Raw genomic sequence first — 15,128 nt, 5'->3', positions numbered from 1 at the left:
ATTCCAGAGATTCACCACTCTCTGTGTGAAAAATGTTTTCCTCATCTCGGTCCTGACACAATGAGATGAACAGACCTTATGATTTAGGCTGAAGATAGACACAAAAAGCTGGAGTAACTCAGTGGGACAGTCGGCATCTCTGGAGAGAAGGAATGGGTGACGTTTCGGGTCGAGACACTTCTTCAGAGTGTATTTAGGCTAACCTTTTATTGCAATACGAAAGGAATGTCATCCTAAGCCAATCTCCAATAAAAGAGTATCTAACCGCCTACACTTGCCGTTCAGTGCCATTACAATCCCTAATGATCCTCCTAGAGATATCATGGATAGTCATTGACCAGTGGATCTGCCACGTAAATATTGAGGTTACCACAGCAGGTCAGATTTTTGGTTATTCTGCAGCGAATAACTGACCTCCTGATGCCTCAGATCCTTTTCATCATCCGCAAGGCCCACGTCAGGGTCTCTTACTAGCACTCCCTTCAGAAATACCACTGAATTATACCGTAGAAATGAGAATAACACCTCTATCATCAACCACAGTACGTGATTCAGAAAGTGCAAGCAGTGGACATTGGCTGCTTCACTCACCACTGTTATCCATCAATTAATGGAGATTTGTGGTATATAATTCGATAAGTGGGCAGAATGAAATATCTTAATACATTCCTAAACCTGCATTATCAATATATTGTGTGACCCCCCCCCCCCCCAGAATTATTCATGCTCTTTGTTATTGGTAGCCAGAATTCTCGTCAAGTTTCAACATTAGGATTCTTTGCCAGAAATAATTTGCCAAAACATGATACTAACTACTTAGAGATTTCCTCTTATGATTAATTATCTGTGGCTATATTTAATCATCATTTCCATTTACCAAATCACTCAATGAACATAATAATGAGTCAAAACACTAATTTGTATAAATTATTCTGTATTCTGGCTGATGAATTAGAGAAGATTCCCACATTCACTGTGATGTTAGTACATTGTATTAACTACACGATTAACCAGAACATTACTTGGTGCGATACAAAAGCTGTGCAGAGGTTTTTCCATGTTACTTCCAGCGTACTGCACAAGAGAGTGCAAACAGCAGTTCCATTCTGTGAAGGTCAGTTCTGCCGATAACCTTGTGAAATTTATTGGAGTGTTCTAACATTCAAGGATAGTGACTTTGGGGCAAGTGGGATGTAATGCAATAGTAAATCTCAAACTCAACTCTAATCATCTCCAAGTTGCTTACTACCAAGTTCAGGCATTAAAGGTCAGCATGCTTTTATTCAGCATTAATTTTAGTTTTCTGTCATGTTCTGAAGAGCTGAAGAGCTGTTTCCATGACTAAATACTCCTACGACACTGCACATGGGCTAGGATGTTCTGCGGTCTTGATTGGCTGCCTAAAGCTAGTTACGTCTACAGACACTTCCCGACTTACACAAAGGTTACGTTCCATAAAACGTTGATTTTACGCATGTCGGAATCACTTTCAAACCAGGCAGAAGCAAATAATCGCAGATGCTGGTTAATACACAAAATAGTAAGATTAAACGAGAACTTACCAGTTCGAAGTTTGATCGTTATTTTATGAGGAGTAACGTTGAGGGATTACGTGAAGAACCCGCCAGGACGCATGCGTGTCATTCTTCAAAGCAGCGGTGTGAAATCACAGATAACAGTAATGACCTGAACATAGTAAGATTAGAGAAAAAAGGATACCAGTTGAACTTTATGATCGAGGGTGGGAGCGGAGGGCACGTAATCCCTCAACGTTACTCCTCATAAAATAACGATCAAACTTCGAACTGGTAAGTTCTCGTTTAATCTTACTATTTTACTTCGGAGTCACGTGAGTGACTACGTGAAGATTTCAAAGCTCTGTGATTTCATGCCGTGGAAACGAGTCCATGCCTCACAACATCCATTCGATGTTTGTCATGAATTTGCATGACCTGGTGTCTGCCACTAAATTTGAGGTTACCTGGTAGGTAACTAGCTGATATTCAAATGTTTTTCTGAATACACCATTGCCAAATTGTGTTAGCCGGATTATCACATGATACCGATTTGATTCCACCCATGTAGTTAGTATATGTCACCATGGTGGTGTTATCAATCTGTAGTCTAACATGCAGGTGATGCATTTCTGAACAGTATGATTTTAGTCCATAGAACGCACCCAACATTTCCAAGTAGTTTATGACATGTTTCTGAAGCAATGATGCTTCTTGTGCATTCCATCTATATCCACAACTAGAGATGGGGTTAGTAACACGCCAACCATGAACACTGGCATCAGTTTGTAGCACCACTGAATGGTCGCTGACAATGATAGGGTTTGAACGATGCCCAATATTTCCCCTATCATTGTAATTCCGTGATTGCTTAGATTGGTAGCCTCATTGGTCTCTACACATGACCAGTATTGAGTTTAAGTGCTTATACCTTTGTCCTCGTAATTATTGGTAATACAAAGGTCAAACAGTGTGGCTGGAAAGGCCACAGTATTGCCAATTACCCTTGCTACCAGTCGAATAGGTGGTTTACTGATGTCAATTAGGTTGTTGGCCTCAGTTAAGTCTGTACCTTCCTTTGATAAGTTACCCACATGTAGACTAAGTCCCTCCCAAGTAGTCCTTAGTGGTGGAAGGTGTTAGCTTAGAATTAATAACGTCTATAATCCTTCCGCATAGGCACCGTATAGTAAGCATCTTTTAATGGATGCAATCCATAAAGTAGCCTATGGAATCAATTGTTTGGCAGTAACAAAGGTTTCCAATTTCGAATGAATTTACTGCACAATGTATTCAGGTTTGTCAGACCTGAATGATTGGTAACCACATCTTTTTGTTTTTCGTAAAGATATTGACACGAATTCCAAAGAGTCGTGTTGGGATTTCCCCATGATTCCCTAGCATCTAGCCTCTCCAGTTCAGCATGCGCTTCCAGTTTTTCTTATCGTGAAGGCACGAACGTTCAGTTCGGTACATGCTGAACCGGGATATTTTGTGCACAAATTCAATTGTATATCCCTGAACACTAGGTAGAAAATAAGTGTTAGTAGTTATTGCACTCCATGCCTCCCAAGAAAATGTAATCTACACACCAATTTGTGTTATTTACACCTCCTGTTTTTTGGAAGAGACCAGACCCCCCCTACCTCCATGGTGACCAGTGGAAAGTTTGTTTTCTTCCTTGCAGTCGCAGTAGAGGTTGTGGCGTCGGTTTTTGGATTTGGGATTTGGGGTTGCACATCTTCCACGAAGGCCGGTCTGGGCCAGGCCTAAAAGACCTCTGTCCTGTAGCCCGGCCTTTGAGCTTTCACCAGCTTCTGTGTGTCTTCCTGCTGGTGGGTGCGTGGAGGTGCTGTTGTCGTGTGTAGGAGATCCTGCCTGTTGCCGCCTTTATGAGCCCCAGGGTATTGGCCTCCTTATTGAGCTCTTTTACCTGTTTTGACAGGTTGCCCCCAAGTAGTAATATTGGTGGTTTAATCCCTTCAGGTCTGCACAGCTCTGCAAACTTAGGTTTTAAAGCTGGGCGGATGGCGTTCTCCTGAGACTATTAATCTCATACTCCGTATTGCAGAATAATGCCACAGCGTCTTAGCTAAACATCCTGCCTTCTGACTCCCGTTCCAATGTGTTTTCAGATGTAACTGTTCACCGTGGGAAATATTTGGGAGGATGGTGAGAGCTTCCTGTCCATAAATGCGTCGCCTGGGCTCGGTGGGAAGACCAACGAGAAGGAGGCAGATGGTGGAGAGCAACTCTCGGTCGAGTCGCTCCTCCCCAGCCAGCTTTAGACGCTGCCCTTGTGGACTCTATTTTTGTCCATAGTTTCCCCCTGTAAAAACAGCGCGGGAAACAAAAAATGACCGCAGAGTAATTCACTTACCTGTCGGTCACGGTTTCAAATTTTACAGCTGCGGGGGAACGCTCCACCCCGCCTGTCGATTCGCAATGCGTGAAGCGATATGACATGCATGCGTCCTGGCGGGTTCTTCACGTAGTCACTCACGTGACTCCGAAGTAAAATGACTGAATCGGTCTGAAGAAGGGTCTTGACCCGAAACGCCACCTATCCATGTTCTCCAAAGATTCTGCCTGACTCGCTGAGTTACTCCAGCACTATGAGTCGTTGCACCTTAAAACTAGGGACCAGTGAGCCATTTTTCACCAGCTGCCACATCATCCGGTTGACACGGCTGTTGTTACAGCTCACATTGTAGCCCCTGGCCAACTGTGCTTTCTTCAGGCCATCGTCACCGACCAGATGTGCTCGATCACTGTGGGGCTTCCTCCTCTCTCACCAGCTGCCACTGCTTCCTGTCATCCAGCGCTTTGTCCCCTCCCCCCTCCACAGACAGGACCTCCTCCTTCTCCCATCGCATTGTCCACTCCGCCGCTCCCCCCTCCACCGCCACCTCCTCCATCTCCCCCAGAGTCCAAGGAGTGTGAGGTGGAAGATGTCAGTGACAGCAGGGAGCAGGAGGAGGAGGCAGTTGGTGAAGATTGGCTCGCTGGTGCACCTTGTGGAAGATGTTGGCGACTCGACCGAGAGTTGCTCTCCACCATCTGCCTCCTTCTCGTTGGTCTTCCCACCGAGCCCAGGCGACGCATTTATGGACAGGAAGCTCTCACCATCCTCCCATTGCAATAACACAGTTTCTTCAAGAAACAGGGTGACCTGGGGTGGCACGGTGACGCAGCGGTAGAGTTACTGCCTTACAGCGCCAGAACCAGGTTTGACCCCGACTACAGGTGCTGTCTGTACAGAGTTTTATCTGGGTTTCCTCAGGGTGTTCCAATTTCCTCCCACATTCCAAAGACGTATAGGACTGTAGGTAACTTGGCTTTGGGTAAAAATTGTAAGTTGTCCCTGGGTGTAAGGTAATGCTAGTGTGTGGGCATTACAGGTCGGTGCAAACTCAGTGGATGAAGGGCCTGTTTCTGCGCTGTTTCTCTAACTCAAAAAATCTAAACTATTGTGAATTGTTTACATAAGTGTGAGTTTTTGTAAATTGCCTATTATGTAAGTCGGGAAGTGCAGTGCTCCAATTCACACAGACCACAACCCAGCCTACACGTATTTCGCCAATCTTCCATTGTCTTCTTGACTGCTGTCCCTCCTGATCAACCCATCTATCAGCGCACACGGGAGGGACCCAGCCAAAAATAAGACTACATGCTACGGATTTCAATAGGACTTCTGCAGAGTCTCCACTTACAAGATTCCAGTTCATTTGTTCTAGGCTTAAGTTCAGTATATGCTAATTAATTTTCTTTGACTGCAATATTACTTCTGATTAGAAATAAATCTCTAAAAAAAACTAATTAAGTTCTCATCAATCTTCCCACCTCATTCGCACATTTAAAAATATATTCTGGTGTGTTAATGAGGTGAATTGGATTTATTAAAGAATGCAGATGTTTACTTTTCCCTTATTCCAGAAGGTAAATATTATTGGCCTCAACACCTTGGTGAGCAAAGATAATGAATGCTTAAAGGTCTGAAAAGTATTTGGTGGAACTTTTACCTGCTACGCACAGATAATGTAGCAATGAACACCAAAACAAAATGGGTGAGTGTGTGACTTGCATTCGATGTCACGGAAAGGAATATTACTCATTACTCAATGCTCCTGTAGCTCTTCTACTTATCAAGATGATAAAAATGTCTCTTGTGTGTAACAATGATTACATTATCAGCACATGGGTGGAAGGTGGGCCGAGACATCAAGACAGCTATTGACCCAGTGTGGCATAAAGGAGACCTGGTAAAACTGAACTGAATGAGCATCAAATGGTTGGGACAGGGATCTAGCCCATTACCTTGGGAAGGGTGTGGAAGATATTCGCCAGAATGTTAGCTGGGCTTGAGTTATAGGGAGAGGTTGCTCAGGCAGGAGCTTTTCTTTGGAGCGCAGGAGGCTGAGGGGTGACTTTATTGAGGTGTACAAATCATGAGGTGCATGGATAAAGTAAACACTTACAGACTTTCACCCAGAGTAGAGGATTCTGAAACTCCATGGCAAAGGATCAGGTGAGAGGGAAGAATATAAGAGGGACCACGGAGGGCACAATGTTTCCACTCAGAAGGGTCATCTGTGATAAGAATGAGCTGCCAGAGAAAGCTAGAAAAAGTTATAATTATGACTTTTAAAATACATATGGACAAATACGTGGATAGGAAAAAATTGACAATGGGCCAAATGCAGGCAAGGAGGATTATTCAAGTATGTCAATGTGGTCAGCATTTCCATGCTGTATGTCTATGATTCTAATTAAACTGGTTATTACTGTGAAGTCTTCCTTTTGGAGATGCAAGAATGTGACTGGTTTCTACCATCAATTTGAAATGGTTTGGTGAAGCACATTTCAAATGTGGCGCACAGAAGCTGTGATTGCCAGCAAAACGTTGTTTACAGATGCAGTACGTTGAACGTGATCTGCAGCCGGAAACACAACCCTCAAAGACACACCGGGCAGTGGCTGGTGAGAAACTGCTGCTCCCGGTCTGTCAATTCCTCCCAAAGCAAAATGGTGCTGTCAGTTTCTAGGCTACATGCAGTGACATGACACCTCTGTTGAGGAATCAGGACAGAGGAACCCGTTAATTAGAAACCTCAATCTCCTTCAGTCTCCATTCAATGCAGGGATTAAATAAAATTGAATTATAGCAGCCTGAATGCAATTTCACCATCTCTTTGTTCTTAGTTTTCTAAACATTACTGCTTTGTGCTCGTTAGTTTGTTCATGTTGCTTGCCACCCAATGTACACTTGGCCTGAACATGGACAAGGGAAAGTGTTGTTACATGTTTTACTCACTGCCAAATATAATCTGGTTCAGTTTCTGCATGGCAGGCTGTGCCATTGATTTTCCCAAAGCCAATGCTAACTAGTTTGACAGAATTCACAGTATTGACATTAACACGACGTGTTAAGTAATGACAGCTTACCTTCCCACTATTAGCTTAATCGTATTGGTAAAGATTCCGTTCAGAGCAAGCGCCAGAGAGACAGCTAAATGTAAAAGAATACAGGTAGTATCAGATGGATTCAAATTGATAACACACAGAACACTGTACAGAACAATATGAGAATTTAAAACATAATTTGACCACATACAGAATGTGAATACTCTACCTAAACAGGCCTCTTTAATCTCCGTTTTATCTGTCCTTCGAATTATTTTGACCACAAAGATCACCGCCAGAGGTGTGAGGAATGAAATGGCCTGTGGGGACAATAAACACAAGAGGTAGAAGCACAACCACGATTACAGATGCAAGGTTAATACCCAATACAGCAAACTCATAAAGTACCTCATTTGTTCAGCAATGTGAAGTGCAGTTGCTAACATAATCTAAATCCGTATTTAATTAGATAGATGTATGGTAGATGCATGATTTTGTTTATTCCTTGACATGGTGCACATAGTGACATTTTACGTAATCACCTTTTCTGCTAATGTTGACTGATTTTATAGTTGGCATAAATGTTCCCTTCAAGGAAAGGTTGTTGATGTTGGTACATCAATTACCATGGTTTGTCCTTACTCAGAGTTAATTATATATAAATCACTAGGAACCACTGGATTAGCATTTTATTCTACTGATGTGAACAATATGTGTAAGAAGGAACTGCAGATTCTGGTTTAAACTGAAGATAGACACAAATCTGAAGAAGGGTCTTGACCCGAAACGTCACCCATTCCTTCTCTCCAGAGATGCTGCCTGGCCCGCTGATTTACTCCAGCCCTTTGTGTCTATCTTCAGGTTAAACCAGCATCGATGTGAACAATGTGTTGTGTGCATTTGAAATGTACTACCAGCACTGAGGAGCACTTTGTCGGTTACAAAAATTCAATATGAAAGATTAATGCCAATACCAATGGACATAAAAACAATGAAACCTGAGAGATACAATGAGCCTGTAATCCCATTACTAATTACAGACATATGTGCGAAAGAAAGTGCACATTTATTGTACCAAGAGTACAAAAAGATCTGCCTTAAGATGAATGAGTTTCATATTGATCTACATTGTATCTGGTCTCCGATGGATTGTGTCATGTTTGCTGCTGTCTGTAGTAGGATGATTGAATGTCTAAAAAGTCAGACAGCAAAAAAGCAGTCCAGTGTTTAGTTTAGTTTAGAGATACAGCGTAGAAACAGGCCCTTCGGCCCAATGAGGCCACACCAATCAACGGTCACCCGTACACTAGTTACATCCTACACAAGAGACAATTTACAGATGCCAATTAACCTGCAAAACTTTACGTCTTGGGAATATGGGAGGAAACCGGAGCACCCGGCGAAAACCCATGGAGGCACAGAGAGAACATCCAAACTCTATACCGACAGCACCCGTAGTCAGGATCGAACCTGGGTCTCTGGCGCTGTAAGGCAGCAACTCTACCACTGACCCACTGTGCCACCCTGCATTAGTACCAAGCACTGGGTAAGCAGCAGTGAGAGTGACATTACGTGATGTGATTGAGATGCAAATTGGGGACTAGCTGTTTCAAACTAATGTTTCCAAGATCCAGTATATCAGACGGTAAACATGTTGCATGAAATGCGAGTCTATCGTCACAAATGTATTATTTTTTTCTGATCCCCAATGTTAACAAGATAGTCACCTCTTTCCCATTGGGCAGTTCTAAATACCTGGTAATCAATCATTATTATTTATGGAGGGAAAGACTCCATTATTTATGGAGTCAGGAAATGTGCCGTGTGGGAGCAATTGGAAAGGAGGAGGTTGATTAACTGACCATACAGTGAATGGTTGTGATATGTTTAAGATTTAAAATACCCAAACTGTTGTGCATTGAATGAAGAAGTTATACACTGTGGTAGAATTTCAAATCACTGATTGCTATATACAGTAAATGATTTTAATGTCAATATAGTTAAAGATAATGAGTTGAGCCTGTAAATTACATGTTATTATGGGAATGGTGACATGATCAAATTAAAAATGTCAGATATTATGAGTTGATTTAAAAATAACTTATATTTCACGCATTGAAGACAAGCGAATCAATCATGTCATCTTCTAAAGACCACGGCTTTTATAGAGGCAGTTTTTTGAGCTTTTGCCATCTTCCACATGCAACTGAGGTCAGGCAGAAAAGTTCTGGGAATAGTTCTATCTCAGAGGCAACGCCAGAGCCGGAAATGTCAGTCCTTGCCACTCAGAGTTTATTACCACATTTCAAACATGGATTGCAGCAAGTACAATATTTCCTCAAAAATCCTACAAAAATAATATGTCAGCAAATTCCTTTTACATGACAAGTTGTCCCCGGGCTGTGAATATAAAGGTGGAGTATTTGTAAAATCTATTACTCAATATCTTGCTTGGCATTAATCATAATTTCCCAGACCTAATCTCCAAATGTTTCGCTACAAGTCAGCCTTGTGGATAATAGTGAAAGGTAGGAGCAGCAGCAGACACAAACCTCTCAGTAATTATCTGGCATGTTAGGAACGTTTATTTATATCAGAATACATGTGTTCAATGTGCGTGCCCCCCCCCCCCAAAAAAAGGAGTAACATCCTTGCTCTCATTATTTGCCATGTTTACACTAATATTATCACCATACAAGTTGTCTCCAGGTTATGAATCCTGACAAACAAGCCAACATATCCCAACTACACTAGTCCCACCTGCCCACTTTTGGCCCGCATCCCTCCAAACCTGTCCTATCCATGTACCTGTCTAACTGTTTCTTAAATGTTGTGATAGTCCCTGCCTCAACTACCTCCTCTGGCAGCTTGTTCCATACACCTACCACCCTTAATGTGAAAAAGTTATCACTCAGATTCAATAGACAATAGGTGCAGGAGTAGGCCATTCAGCCCTTCAAGCCAGCACCGCCATTCAATGTGATCATGGCTCATCATCCCCAATCAGTACCCCGTTCCTGCCTTCTCCCCATATCCCCTGACTCCGCTATCTTTAAGAGCCCTATCTAGCTCTAGCTTCCTATTTAATCTTTTCCCCTTCACTTTAAACCTAGGTGTTCTTGTCCTCGATTTGCCTACTCTGGACAAGATACTCTGTGCAACGACCGGATCTATTCCATTCGTGATTTTATATACAATAATTTATGTAATAGAATTTATACTTATCAACATAATCATTTATTTTTTAAATCTCCCTTCACTTTCCGTAATTGTTCTTTCATAACAGTCTTATATGCTTTGTTACCATCCCAGCAAGATTGGAGATGATGGTTATTATATTAAGGAATCTTTGTGACTTGTGGACGAAATTGACTTAAGGACATCTGTAAAGACTCATTTGTTACCTGCAGATGCTGTATAATTGGAAAGGAAGGTGTGTCTGTGTGTCTGTCTCTCTCTCTCAAATCCTGACTCCATGAATGGGAAAGATTGGATGCCCAACTTAAAAAAAAATCAGGATTGTTGAAACAAGGAATTGCAGTCTCTGTCACTCCATTTCTGCTCTCAAAATGAGGCTTTTAATTCTAGAGTACCCGAGATGTCCTCATTCTTTAGTAAACATGGTTTCTCCACTGCAGTCATAGACGGATTCCATAACTACATATCCTTTGTGTCCTGTAGTTCTGTTCTTGCTCCCACTCCCCCCCCCCCCCCCCCCCCCCCATCAGATGGAACAAGGATAGTGTTCCCCTGGTCCTCCCATTTCAAACACCTCCCTAGCCTCCGCATCCAACACTTCATTCTCCGACATTTTCATCACCTCCAACATGCTCACACCACCAGTGACAGCATCAGAATCCCACCCCTTTCCACCTTCTGCAGAGACTGCTCGCTCTGCAACCCCTTGGTTCACTCATCCCTTCCCACCCAACCAGCCCCTCCGCACATACTTTTCCCTGCAACCACAGGAGATGTCAAACCAGTCCCTTTACTCCTCCCTCACCTCCACCTAGGGACTCCAGGTGAGACAAATGTTCACATGCACCTCCCCTAACCTTGGCTCCAGCATCCAGTGCTCCCGGTGCAGTATTCTATTACTTCCCAGGCTTGGTCCTGCCCCTTGTCCCTTCAAGCTTTCATTAGCCCCCCCCCCCCCTCCCTCCCACTATTAGTTTGAATAAGGATCGCCACCCTCTCTACGTTCTCCAGAGATGCTGCCTGACTGCGGAGTTCACTCCATCGCTTTGTCTCTTTTTTCAATTTAAAAAAAGAAAGAAATGGCTCAGTTTATCTGATCAAAATATAACAATTCTTTTTAATGGTTAAGCAGAGCAGTGGAACATTCAGTGACCATGTACTCAAACTATTCTTGGTCATCCAGGTCGCAGGTGTTCTTGAAACCCCATCACTATATTTTAAATGACTCCATATGTGAAAATCACTGATAAACAAATCACAATGGTGGGCACGGTGGCGCAGCGGGAGAGATGCTGCCTTTGATCATTGATGTCAACTTTACCAGGGTTCCTTGATGCAACATTCTCTCCAATACTGTCTTGATATCGGCCCGTCGCTCTCACCTCACATCTCTAATTCAGGTTTAAGTCCCAGTTCACATTCAGGCTGCTGTGAAGTCTGGAGCTGAATGGTTCTGGGCAAATCCAAGCTGAGTATCAGTAAGTCGACCAGGAGCTCATTTTGAGATTAACCAAGGGAAGACATTTTTATTTAGTCCCTAACCATTTCAAACATGTATGAAATAGAATATATAATCTCTCTCAACTGTAACAGGGCAGCTTTGCAGAGTCAGCTGCGATCAAATTGGCCAGCATTAAACTGTCAAAAGGGATAAAATAGCTTTCTGCAAGTGAACTATATCTGTTTTGGTTTGATAATGAAGGTCAAAATAACTGTCCTTTAAAATACTGAACATATAATCACATTTTAAAATTTGGTCGTACTGGGTTCGAATGTGTATCGGTAACATTTGCAAACTTATTAAAAATCAATTAATCGTTAAAATCACCAGCATTATATTAGGCTGTTGCAATTAAAAAAGTAAATGCTATAAAGGCTTTTAAATAGTCCTTAAGATCTTTGCAAATAATTCAAAGTAAGACATTTTAAGCAGAAAAATGGGACAAAATAAACAGAACGGATAAAATAAGAGCCCTGACATGTGCTACAAATCCAAATGCGGTTTTTCCTGGAGTTAGGCTTTGGAAAATGAACAAGTGATTTAATTATGTTTTAGAATAATGGAGATGGATCTTCCATTAGATGAAATTTTGCAATGATGATTCGATATATTTTGACCCGAGGCTTAGAATTTCAACATTACCAAATTTCAGTGTGCAGATGGGAAATTGCTGCACATAATAACTTTTTTGAAAAGTAATAAGCCGCAGAAGAATGCAGAAATAAAAGGGCTGAAGCGATGTTAAATTGTTAGCAAAGAACAAGGTCACAATGCTTTGAGTATCTTAACGAGTAACTGCAAAGGCATCAAATGAAAAGGTTTGAGCTTTTCAGAAGGGAAAAGAATCAATTTGCTAAATTGGAACCATTGCAATGAGATTGCACGACTAAACTGCACTGGCTGAAGATTTGCCCAGGAATTTTAGAATAGAAATAAAACCTTAGAAGAAACACCAAGTAATCTGGAGAATCCGTTATTCTGTCAAGTATGTTTTCTAAGCAGGAACACAAAATCTTGTTTTTCTACACAGACTATTCTATCATAGAACAGTATAACACAGGAACCCACAATTGTGCCGAACATGATGCCTGGATAAACTGATCTCATCTGATCTCGTCTGAAGAAAGGTTTCGACCCGAAACGTTGCCTATTTCCTTCGCTCCATAGATGCTGCCTCACCCGCTGAGTTTCTCCAGCATTTTTGTCTACCCTCATCTGCCTGTACATGATCCATATCTGTCTATTCCCTGCAGTTCCATGTGCCTATCAAAAAATCCCCTTAAATACCACTACCGTATCTGCTTCCACGACCACCCCTGCCAATGCGTTCCAGACCGCCACGACTCTCTATCTAAAAAAACTCATCATGCAACATCTCTGTTAAATGTCCCCCCTCTCACTTTATACCTGTGCCCTCTAGTTTTGGACATTTGCACTCTGGGTTCTGACTGTCTACCCTATCTATGTCTCTCATAAATTTTATATGTTGGCAGAAAGGAAATTTAGACACAAAATCATGAACCCATGCTGTAGAGAAGGGCGTGCCAATGAACCTCAAAATCAATAGGATATTGGCCTCCTTCAAAAACGGAGACAGAATCTGAAAATGGTCAGAGATCACCTTGCTGTTTGCCACAAGAAAGTCATCACCAAGGTCTTCCTCAATCCCTTCCTCTCAGGAGGAAAGAGTTGCTTTCTGAACCATCGTGAGGATATGATCTTCACCACACACAACAAATCCAGGAGAAATTCAGGAGCAACACCAATCACCATCCAGTTTCTTTTAACTTTCCAAAGCCTTCTGCCACGTGAGAAAGACAGTGGAGGATTCTTCTTGAATTTGGCTGTCATACGAAGCTTATCTCCAATGCACATCCACGACATAATGACATGCTAGTTGTGATTCTACCCAAAGGGTGCATCACAGCCCCAATCTTAATGCAAAGCTAAATGAAGCCAAGCTCTGCCAACCCTTCTCACTGTCTTTTTGCTGCAATGCAGCACTGAACCGTCAGTTTTGTGTTGTTGAAATGAATCAGATCCATAGGATGATTGGGAAGCTGTCCACCTACACCATCTCTATTCTGGATCAAAGATCACCCCAATCTCAGTCGTCAAGCTGCTAAGCAGGTGACTTCGTGCATGCATACTTTAAGAGGCTGAGCTCCATTCTTGTCATCTCATTCACTTAAGTGCATGAAAAAATAGTCCAAAACTAAACATCCACACAATGAAGGTTGTCTGCCAACCTTTTCCCACTGGCTCACACCCATTCCCCAATAATAAAGATCTATGTTGAGACACTTTAAATGCAAACTGCTTTCCAGGGGCAGCACAGTGGTAGAGCTGCTGCCCCCACAGCGCCAGAGACCCAGGTTCGATCCTGACCATTGGTGCTGTCCTTTGGATTCCCTGTGACCGCGTGGGTTTTCTCCAGGTGCCCCGGTTTCCAATAATCCCACATCCAAACTCAATCCCAAGTGAGAGAGAAATGGGATTTTTTTTGTTGACAAGACGTTTCAAAACAGCTGCTGCAGGGTTGGTTCAGACTAGTTGAAGCCCGTCCTAATGAACAAAGAACCCCAACATGTGGGAAATTGTCTATCTTGCAGCAAACACCCTGCTGGATGGAGCTAAAGCAATCAGAAAGAGACATGATCTGGAATCGTGCCGGCAAACAATAGAAAGACACAAGAGGTAGCATCTGATGGGAACATTGAACTGGCAGTTGCATCAATAGTTTCTTTGTCTTTTCTGTACCATTCACATGTATGTGGATGGCTGGAGGGTCTAAGGTGCTGTTTTCAGGTCAGTCATTCTCCAATTGAGACATTGGTTCGAATCCCACTACTGATAAGGACATATTTTTAAATCACAAGCTCTATGCCTGAATAAAAGTTTTAAAACGCTACCAGTGGACTCGGGGAATCATTGAGAATTCAATGGCTGAGCTCCAAGGGATTGCCCGAGAAGATGATTGTGTATTCACTCTAGCACAAAACGAATGTAAACACAATATCATAACGCACCTACTATAAATCACTACATACTTCTCTTTTAATTTCAGACCAATTATAATCTGTACAATTACGACAAGGCAGGAAACCTCCAAACTTCTAAAGTTACAATTCTCTCCAGAATGATTTTTCAAATAGATTAATAATTTATATGGAATCTAATTTATTTAATCAATTAAAGCATTCAAAGCCATAAAGAACTTCCTCCTCTTCCTTCCTCGCTTCGTCTCTGTGTAATCGGCCTGTCCCACTTTGGCGATTTTCCAGGCGCCTGCCGGGGACTGTCTAGTTGCCGGCAGTCGCCTGAAAAAACGGCAACTGGAACGGCGACTGTCAGAGTGGAACACACACACACACACAGCTTCCTTCACCAGCCCGTTATGCAGGCGGGGGACAGGGCAAGCGGGGGGGAGCGCTGTCTGAGTGAAATTCCCACGGTGCAAAGCCAAGGTGATACAGACACACACCGCGATGAACAGGAAGGTTGGCGCTGTA

At 42.5% G+C, this 15,128-nt stretch overlaps 1 protein-coding gene across 1 annotated transcript in view; it reads right to left on the bottom strand.

The window, feature by feature from the left end:
- plpp4 (phospholipid phosphatase 4) overlaps positions 1-15,128 on the bottom strand; it is a 275,043-nt gene that overhangs the window by 135,434 nt on the left and 124,481 nt on the right. The window contains exons 3-4 of the mRNA XM_033033828.1: positions 7,147-7,237; positions 6,960-7,023 (exon numbers count right to left, since the gene is read on the bottom strand). Of these exons, the coding sequence (XP_032889719.1) occupies positions 6,960-7,023; positions 7,147-7,237 (155 nt within the window). The remainder of the gene's footprint in view (positions 1-6,959; positions 7,024-7,146; positions 7,238-15,128) is intronic.

The sequence above is a fragment of the Amblyraja radiata genome, chromosome 15 (assembly GCF_010909765.2).
Source record: "Amblyraja radiata isolate CabotCenter1 chromosome 15, sAmbRad1.1.pri, whole genome shotgun sequence".
NCBI classification, from domain to species: domain Eukaryota; kingdom Metazoa; phylum Chordata; class Chondrichthyes; order Rajiformes; family Rajidae; genus Amblyraja; species Amblyraja radiata.
This window is presented reverse-complemented; position numbering and strand designations above follow the sequence as displayed.